We start from the raw sequence: 9,959 nt of genomic DNA on the forward strand, positions 1-9,959 counted from the left end.
CGATTTATCATACGCCTCCCTCCTGTTGAAGAGAAGTCCGAGCTTTTCTCAGGGGTGGGGATCCACGCCGTCCTGTCCACTCAGCAGCTCAGAGCCTGGAGCGCGGTCATCTCCGAAGCAGAGAGAAAACTCCTGCTGGAGAAGCTTGTGGATTCTCCCGGCGGCACTTTGAAGCTCCGTCTCACACTTAAATTCGCCCTTTTCTATGTGTTTTGAGGATGAAGATGATGAGAAATAAGAAAACCACAGAGTGGGCACTAACTTTCCACAGTGCATTTTCCTGAATGTTTTCTTGTCTTGGTCCTCACGGCAACGCTGTCACATGGCCAGGAAAGATGTAGCTGCCCCAGTTGCCTTGGCAGTGGCTGGCTTGCCCAGGGAGGTGCACAAGTTAAGGGACAGAGCTGGCCCCACGCCAGGCTGTCTGATTCCGTCCAGTGCTCGCTCCAGCCACTGTCTGCTGTGGGGCTTACAGAATGGTTCGTTCACCGCCGGGAATAATTCTTAAATGTTATTTACATTAGTGGGGAAGGAAAGAAAGAAGATGAAACTCCGTCTTCAGTTACCGTTTACAAGAGAATTTCTCCTGGGAGTGTAAAGGGTAGAGTAACACTTGAATTTAAGGGGAAGTTACACTCGCAGTTGGAAGAAGTAGTGTTTCCTTGTCTTCTAAAAGGTATTGAGCAGCCAGTGGCCTTCCGACGTGTTATACAATCCATTTCCTCTTCGTATTTCTTTCACCCATATTTAAAGATGTTGGTTTTTTGCCACAAAATGATAGAGTTCTTTATTAAATTGTGTTTGTTTATGGTACTGAAATTAATTATCTCCACTTTGACCTGATGGATAAATGAGCTATCTCATCCGAGATGACAGTTTCTTGACCATTTTCAAATCCATGTTCCAAGTAAGGCCGACGGTATTGCTTTATAAGCGTTCAACTTACCTCTTCATAATGACTTTTTCTTTAACTAGATTTAAAAAAAAATTTTTTTAACATTCCATGCAAATTAATTCTTCCAGTTATGTTTATTTTCTAAGACACATTAAAAATGCTTCTTGTGCCATCTGTGGAAATGACTTAATATTTCAAGCAAGGCAGACTGAAACATTTACCAAAGTCACAATTTACCTGCAGAATTTGAATAGTGTAAAAATGGAATTTTAGTTTGAGATGCTGTTCTTCAGATTTGCTTATTAATAGTTTGCCTTGATCACAAGTTTTGGGATGAACAAGCAGCCTTGGGCACCAGTCCACATGGCCACATTGGTATTTGCAGCTCACATACAATTTCTTGTTTTACAGTCTGGAAAAAGTCTCTGAAAGAAAAATGGAACGCTAAGCCGGTGTATGTGGTTGGAAATGCCACCGCTTCTCTAGGTAAGCAGTCAAGGCAGAAACGAAACATGTAAAGATGTCTGTGATGTGATTCGGAATAGGAATATGTCTTGGTCGCCATCCCTGTTCCTGGCACGGAGCTCCTAAAACCCTCGGACTCTCCTAAGTGGTGAAGATGAAGGTGTTATTCATGTAACAAAAGTGTTCTTCATAACAAACCTCTTTCACTTCACCTGAGTTTATTCTGATGAAATGACTTGTAGAAAGGCCCTAGAGTTGGGGCTGGTTGCCAGGGGAACCAGTCATGTGATTACAGTAGGGACTTTAGACTCCCGCCCTCCACCCACCACATCTGGGAGAAGGGAGGGACTGGAGGTGGAATTAATCACCAGACTGATGATTTAATCAGTTGTGCCTCTGCGATGAAAGCTCCGTAAAATGCAAAAGGACAGTGACATGCAGAGGCCGGGCGCCAAGCCCGGAGAGGCGTGGAAGCTCCGTGTCCCCTTCCCATACCTCGCCCTGGGCGTCTCTTCCATCTGGCTATTCATTTTTTTTCTTTTGAAATATCCTTTTTAATATATTTGCAGTATTAGAAAACCATTTTTCTGAGTTCTGCGAGCCATTCGAGCAAATGATCAACCCAAGGTGGGGTTGCGGGAACCACCAGTTCATAGCCAGTCGTCAGAAGCACAAGTAAGAACCCAGACTTGGGGTTGCAGACTGAAGCGGAGGCTCTTGCGGGACTGAGCCCTGAATCTCTGGGATCTGACGCACGTCAGAACTGAGTGAAACTGTAGGAACTGGAGAGTTGCTTGGTGTGGAAATCCCACACACCTGGCAGCCGAAGTGCAAGCTGAGTGTGGTAGTAGAGAGAAAAGAACGGGCTTTTTCCCCTCAGCGACACTTGCTCATTCGTTTTTTCAGACACACTCTAATGCAGTTTGAAATGTGATTTTTTTTTTGCTTATTAAATTTTAGAACAGCGTCTCAGTCAGTCTTTGGCTTTCGGGATCTTGACGCTTTTAGGAAGCACGAGCCGGTGACTGAGCAGCTGGTGCTCCAGGTCGGGTTTGCCCACTGACCCCTGGGAGTAGACGCGTCCGGGCTACGTGTGCCTGGCGGGAACGGCACAGAGGCACAGGCAGTGCCGTGCTCTGCTCATTGATGAGAAAGTTCTGGAAGTGTGTAGTGGTCGTATACCGTTGTGATTGTATTTAATGCCACTGAATTACGCACTTAAAAAATAGATAAAATGGTAAATTTTATGTATTTTTTCTAGAATAAAAAATGTGAAAGGAAAATCACTAAATACTAAAGAGAGTTATCTCCAGGTAGTAAATAGTAGTGTAGTGGGTTTTCATAATTTTCTTAGTATTTGCTACATTTTCCCAAATAGTCTTGAATTTATATGTGTTTAAAGCACCAAATATAAACAGTGAATCATTAAAAATTAATATGCCATTTTAAATACTTAAACAGTGCTTAGCTGTTGTGAGTAAATGAACATATAACTTTCTTTCAAAACAGTTCAGTTTCTTTAAATGAATTTTAAAACTTTGGAAGGAGGTGCCGGGGGAGTGGAAACAGTTGAGTGATTAAAAGCACATCTTCCAGAGAGCAAAGGAGGTTGGGGGAGCAGTCGGAAGTTGCTAGGTTCATTAAGCGATGGCGCGTGGCTCTTCCAGGCCGCAAAGCTTCCACTCCAGGCTCAGCAGATCAGCTGGGAAGGGAGAAACAGCGCGGTTGCCAAGGGAACCGCCTCCACTCTCCCACGTTGCCCCCCAAAAAATAAGTTAAGAACTTGCTTGTACTTTCTTTGACCATTTCTTTTTTCCCTGAAATAGAAGAGGAAAGAACATAATATAGGCCGTGTCTGACTCATAGACCAGAATCTCAACTATCACATGTGATGTGTTTATGAACGTTCCCGTTTTGATTTTGCCCTCACGCGTGCACACGTTAGCTCATACGCATTGCGCGCCCTCACGCGGCCTTCGGTTTGCTTCTCGTGGCGTCGATATGCATTCTGCTCTCACGGTTCTGTCAGGTGAGAAGAAAACTAGAAGAAAAGAAAGTTGTGACTCAGTGATGAGAAACCTGGAGACAGAGCAGCGGAGAGTGAGCCGTCCCAGTGTGGCACAGGTGGCAAAGCCGGGGTCTCCGCTGGACACTTGACCTCAAGCTGCTCCCTGTTTATTCAGTCGCAAAGGGAAGGGACATGCTCTAAATGCTGGAAACACTGTCAAAGGAGAGATGACATTAGGGATTTTGCAGTTTTCAAAGATCTCTTGGGAGGAACCACATCCTATCTTAACATGAACGTCAGTCACCCAACTTTCGAACGTTCTGTTTTAGTTCATCTTCCAGACATGACACACAAGAGGATCTCTCTTTGCTGGGCACAGAGAAGAGGCGTTGCTTGAACTCTTCAGAGCAGAGCCAGCCTTGCTGCCCGCAGGGACTGAGACCTTGCACCAAACGCTCATTCCCCAAACTTCCAGTGAGCCTCTGGGCTGCAGGTAGACCAGACAGCCCGGTCCCTGCCCTGAAGGGCAGAACTGAGGGACTGGAGGAATCTGCCCTGAGCCTCCTCCACTGCAAAGTACAGGAGTGACCTCCGTGAGGTCCAGCTCACAGGGTTGCGTAACGACCAGATGAGCTCATGCCCACTTAGTGGACAGCAGAGCAGGACGGGAGGCCAGTCTGGGCAAGCCTCCCACGGTCTATCTCGGTGCTTAAGTGGAAGGCACACGAATGTCGATATTAAGCACCGACATCATGCCGAGTACTTGCGCCCCCGTTCAGTTCCCCGCAGTTTTCAGGGTTCTTTGGTGCACTGGGAACTTCCTGGTTCAGTCAGAGGGCCGGTGACATGGCGTGAGCAAGGGCTTTGTTCCTGAACTAAGTTTACAGCTGCATGTGACCTTTGTCCCTTGGACTTAGCACATTTGCGATGGTCTGTAAATTAAAAGCCGAGAGTGTTGACGCTAAAGCTGCAGTTTGTTATTAGCCCGTCTCAGCGCATTCCAAGCAGACGCCCACTGCACCTCCTTTCTCAGAGGAGACCCACTTCCTGTGAACAGCTACGCGCGCTGAGCCACCCTCTGCAGAGTGACCAGCGTTCCCGCGTGCAGAGTGCCTGCTTCTAGCTCAGTTCATGGCATCAGTCTCCCAAAAGTGGCTGGCACAGCCCCTCACCCTGAACCGCCTGCATTCAAGGTGCTAGGGGTCCCCTTTGGCAGACTCTTATGAAACCTCCCCTCCTCTCCCTCCCATTCCAGTCTCGCCGAGTGGACCCTCACCACCTTTCCAGACAGAGCTGGCTACTCTCCTACCAAAGCGAGGGCTCTCCCATGCCCTATGGACAGATCTCAGAAAATCCCTTTCCTGAGCTCCTCCAAGATGGCTGGTTGATGCTGTCATCATCTCCTGTAATCCTTAGAACAGTCCCATATGGTCGTGTCTCCGCCGTGGTAGATGAGCTCAGCCTCAGCGGGGCTCAGAGGAATTACTGAAGCCACAGGCCTCAGGAGGGTGGGGCCAGGAGTCAGCCCCGTCCCCCTCACACCTGCGACCTTGCAGGGCATGGAGGAGACTCCCTGCGTGATGGGTGACGCACATGCACTTACATTTGTATGTTAAAAAGACAACACAAACAGATGGACGTTAGTAGCCATGTAAAGAGATAACATCTTTTGTTGTTTTCCAGTGAATAAAATTGGCCTGGATACGGAAGGAGAACACTGTGGAAATGCAGAAAAGCTTGCAGAATACATTTGTTCCAGTGAGTAGAAAAAAGTCACCTCAAACAAAGCCCTTTTGTGTTTGATCACTGGTCACACACCCACCATGGCAGAACGGGGTGCTTCCTCGTAGCGTTCTCCATGATGACGCTGGTTGGTGCGCAGTGTGAAAGCCACCCCTGGGCCCATCACCTCCTGGTGCTTGTGAGTGTCTGTGCTTGCCCGAGATTCAGCCCACCTCCCGCCACCCCCTACACCGAAGGACGTGAGACAACTCAGACAGCACACAAAACGTCAGTGTGTTTGGGCTCCTTTGCCAGCGGCTCACACAGGATGCAGAGTGATCCAACGCCAGGCTCTTTCTTGTCAGGTCCTTCCTGGGGATCGTGGTCACCATTAAACACACCGAAGCCCTTTCAATGTAGAAATCAGTGTGACTGGTAGAGCCTGGTGTCCCCTGGGCTTCAGAGCCTTTGTTTACAAACAGTAGTTATTGGTTCTGTGAGTGGGAGGACAGTGAATCCTTACGGGAACAGGTGGCCTGAGTCGGTTTCCACGGCAGCTGATGTGGCCGTCCTCACAGTGGATGTGTTCGTTCTGGAAGGACACGGAAGGGAACTGAGTCATTCCTCAATGTCCAGTCCAGAGCCATCCAGCCACGGGCCTTGCTTTGCAAACACAGGCAGAGGGGCTCCGTGTCACTGCTGTGTTACCACTGCAGCTTCAGCTGCCTGACTCACGGCTTGCAGGTACCCTGCGTGCGTTCTGCCTGTATCTCAGAGGATACCGGCTCCGTGCTCCTTGCAAAGCCTTTTGTTACTTCCTCTGATTTACAAACACCAGCGTGTCTGTGAACCCTAATCTTCATTTTACTATCGGAATATCCAAATAATCCACCTTGACTGCTCTTCAGGCCCTTGGCCTGGGCTTTACCAAGGCGTTCAGTTCCCCCCCCCGCCCAAAACTCTGAAGCGTAAATTTAAAAGCTACAGATCTACTTCCTGTGTTTGGAGTAACCAGGCCACTTCATAGTTACTGATTACGTTATTTAACGAAGAGTCACATGCTATGTGACCAGCACTATTGTAAGTGCCTAAAGCTGACAACTAAATTAATCTGATAGCTCGTTGTTCTGACAATTCTTCCCTCCCAGGATGCCCCCTCTAATGGAAAAAGTACAGCTTAAATGGTAAAAGGTAGAAAACAGTTCTAACTCAGAGAGCACATCAGAAGCAGACATTGTACTGCAGTTTATTTGAAACGTCCTCCTGGACTCAGAGCGGACAAATGCGCGGGCTTGCTGGCTCCCCTCCATCCTCCCTGCTCGGCCTCATTACCCTCGCTACCTCCCACGAAGGCCCCACCGCCCGCTCCGCCTGGGTTCTCGCAGCAGCACCCGAGGGGGTGAGGTCCTTGCAGACTGGAAGGCGTCAGTTTCACCTGCGCATCTCCATGAGGTTTAAGTAGTCTCGTCTTCACCCCCTGTGTCCTCGTCCCCTGCAGCGACCTTTACCAGGCCCCGCCCCGCCGTGCAGCAGCCAGGATTCTGGGCACCTCTGCTGTCCTCAGGCCGGCAGCAGGCCTCCTGTCACAGGAATGGAGGGCAGCGGGGCCTCCGAGTCCCAAGAGTCATCGTTTCTTGTGTTGCCAGGCCTGCCTCTCTGTCGTCCTAGGGAGACCCCATCTCTCACCACTGCAGAATCAGCCAGCTTCACGTTGACCTACTTACCCTATTTGGGCTAAAAATCTGCAGGCAGTAAGCTTATCCCATCAAAAATGGGTTCTAGGCAGACCTTGTTTTGTTGCACCCTGCTTTATTGTGCTCCACAGATGTGTTTTTTACAAACAGAAGGCAGGAGGACCCTCTACCAGCAAAAGGATTATGACTGGCTCTATGTAGATACCTGCTTTGTTGGGGTCTGGAACCAAGCCCGCAGTGTCTCTGGGATCTGGAAGGGCGCTAGCTCCCAGGAAATACAGCCCCCCCGTCACAGGAAAGAGTTTTCAGCCAGGACATTTTCAGCTTTTCCCTCTTGTGCCGTTAAGGCGGCGCTTTTCCATGGCGTCGGAGGGGCTGACTGCGCCTGCACAGCTGGCTTTCTGCTCGGCGCCAGCGGTGCTGGGAGAAAAAGACAGACGCCGGCCCCGTGCGGGGCGCCCCCACTGAGCTCCCCCTCTCCCCAGGCGTGCCCAGCAGTCTCAGAATGAGAACGAGCAGCTCGGTTCTCTGCCGGGCCTGCAGAAGAGATGCTGCAAAGGGCAGATTCTGGACTCTTCGGAAGGCCCCTTGCACACCTTTGTGGTTGGCTCACTGGAAAGCCCCTTGGGCACATGGCTGCTGTCCTGGCTGGGCCAGGAGTGGACGTGCACCTTGTTACTATTGGGGGCAGCCTCAGAGCCACTCTTGGCTGCCATCTCCCTGCCTCCTGACGTCATGAGCAGGAGCCCTGGCTTCAGCCACCACTGGTCCCCTCCACAGCTCCTTCAGCGGTAGATGTTTGCCCCAGTGCCGCGACAGGCCCAGCCTGTGCCCTTCCAGCTCTGGTTAAGCTGCAGAGCCTGTGTTCTAAACAGTGAGGTTGCCCAGGAGCCGCTGCAGGGTGACAGGGAGTTAAAGGAGCATGGGTGACAGCAGCCCCTGGCTTGTGTGGGTGTTAGTTTTCCAAGCACCTGGGCCCACATGACCTCTGTGACCTTCATATGGCAAGGTCAGCAGGGCGGCAGTGATTCCCACAGTCTGGGGAGCAGAGGCTGGGGCTGCGCCCCGGCCCCGCAGGTTCTGCGCAGTGGTCACGCGTCTGCTTCTCGATTCACAGGGGAGACGCCGGCTCTGCCTCTCCTCTTCCCCTGCGGAGCCCTCAAAGGAGAAACCCTGCCGAAGACACTCAAGGACAGAGGTGACTGGAACGCCTGACTCTCGGGCGCCCGCACCCCTCGGGGTTGTGCCTCCGTGGGCACGAAGGAAGCCTTGAGTTTGGGGCCCTGGCCCCATCTCTGCCGCCTCGGCCCCCTGCACTGTGGGGCTCAGTGCTCAGCGGGCGGCAGGGCCCAGATGCCTCAGGCCCACCCTCGCTCTGGCTCGTGCTGTGTGGGTGGGCACCACTCACCCCCGACGCAGTGTAGACGCCAGTGTATTCCCAGGGCAATAAGTCTGTTTCCTGGTTTTGATCGTGTCCAGGGATCCCCATGGAGAGCATAACCGTCTATCAGAAGATTCCACACCCGGGAATCCAGGTGAACCTGAATAGCTACTATTCCGAGCAGGTGAGCGCTGTTTCTAGGGAGAACTCAGGCAGGGTGGGCAGGTGGAGGGTGAGGCACAGCCTCTCTGCGTGGTTCCAGCCCTTGGCCGTGTGACTGTGGACATGACCTTTCAGAGGTGCCATCTCTGTATCTGTGGAATGGGAAGAGACCATCTAGAAGGGTTTTTATAAGGATTAGAGGGAGAGATTTACACAGAGTTCTCTGTGCAGCATCCCAGACGTAGTAAGCCTGCCGCTGACGATGGCCTTGTGGTTGCTCTTCATCCCTGTGGAGTTGGTGGAGCTGTAGGGGCGGAGGCTGGGCCCACACTGGGACGGCCCGCGGTGCCCTGCCAGGGGTCTGGGCAGACTCTGGCAGGTCACGGGGACCTTTGGAGGCTTCAGGCAGGAGACCGGAGGGCACTTGTTTGAAAGATTTTCCACATCTAGATTTAGTAAGGCACCCAGAACAGGCTCTGAATGACCTGCGGCCTCTGGGACTCCTTCTGCCAGACCAAAGCGGGAGGCCATGCCGGTGCTCTGCCTGCTGCCCGCTCTGTTTCCGGAAGGGTGGAGAGTTGACAGGGAGCTGGGCGCGACTGCTGCCTCACGTGATCGGTGCTACTTTGGCCACACGAGCTAGAGGCATTGTCTGCTCGGCTGGGCCCGTGGGTCCATGGTGCCCGTGTCCTCTGGCCAGGCAGACCAGATCCGGGGGCTGGCAGAGCGACCAAGGAGTGGTGCCGCGCCTCTCGGCCACACGCTGCTGTCTGAGCAGCTCCTTGCGTGACCGTGAACTCGGGAGAAGAATGAGGGAGTGCCAGCGCCCCAGGAAGCCGCCTGCTGGCAACCTGTTTGGGCTGCCTGGGGGGCCGGGGGCGGGCGGAGGCGGATGGGGTGGGGGGTCTCTCTCCTCCGCGCCTAGCCTCAGGCCGAGGGTCTGACCGTCCTCTCCTCCGCAGGGCGTTCCAGCCAGCATCACGTTTTTCAGTCCCTCTGGCCTTGCGTACAGTCTCAAGCACATTCAGGAGTTGTCTGGTGACGACATCAATCACATTAAGGTGACGTATTCAATGAGGTTTTGGTCTTTTTCAGATTTTTTTATAGCATTTTTACTGATTATCCCAGAGTTTCCCTAGAAAAGTCAAAGCACTCCTGACCTAGCAGGCACCCCATGGCAGCTCGGCAGAACGGGAAAGGCAGGGCCTAGGAGTCCCCCAGCCCCCAGCCCCCCGCCTCAAGCTCGGCAGCGCCTCTGCCTGACTGGCAGTCTGGGACAAGTGACCTAACCCCCCTGAGCCTGTTTCCTCACTTGTCACGGGAGGATAACCATGTCTCTGTGGCCTTTGTGGACATGTAGAGGGTCTTCCCTGATGGACCAGTCCCCGGATGGGATGGGAGGGTTCAGGTGAAGCCCTGGCACAGGTGCGGCATCCTTTTCCTTCGGTCCCATCTGAGCGTCCTGAAATTGTCTGTCCTCAAAGCGGTCCCCTTTCATGTCTTTTACTTCAAAGGGTTGACAGTCACATTTTGGGGGACTGTATCTGTTACAGGTCTACACGTAGTCACCCCCTCATGGTGCCTGTCATGACAATGCTCTTGAACTGGCTTGGGGGGCTGAGGGGAGGGAGT

General features: G+C 52.2%; 1 protein-coding gene across 3 annotated transcripts in view; it reads left to right on the plus strand.

Moving 5' to 3' along the window:
• The window catches only part of UROS (uroporphyrinogen III synthase), an 18,764-nt gene extending 8,920 nt beyond the window's left edge, over positions 1–9,844 (plus strand). The window contains exons 5-9 of one of the 3 annotated variants that reach the window (XM_025047516.1): positions 1,307–1,381; positions 5,052–5,126; positions 7,902–7,982; positions 8,264–8,349; positions 9,290–9,642. In XM_025047516.1, coding sequence (XP_024903284.1) covers positions 1,307–1,381; positions 5,052–5,126; positions 7,902–7,982; positions 8,264–8,349; positions 9,290–9,466 — 494 coding nt within the window. In that variant the 3' untranslated portion in view covers positions 9,467–9,642. Of the gene's footprint in view, positions 1–1,306; positions 1,382–5,051; positions 5,127–7,901; positions 7,983–8,263; positions 8,350–9,289 lie in introns of all 3 variants that reach the window. The other 2 variants (XM_025047517.1, XM_025047518.1) reach the window with 2 other exon arrangements.
• Positions 9,845–9,959: the final 115 nt, after the last annotated feature.

The sequence above is a fragment of the Pteropus alecto genome, unplaced genomic scaffold (assembly GCF_000325575.1).
Source record: "Pteropus alecto unplaced genomic scaffold, ASM32557v1 scaffold74, whole genome shotgun sequence".
In the NCBI taxonomy this organism is placed as follows: domain Eukaryota; kingdom Metazoa; phylum Chordata; class Mammalia; order Chiroptera; family Pteropodidae; genus Pteropus; species Pteropus alecto.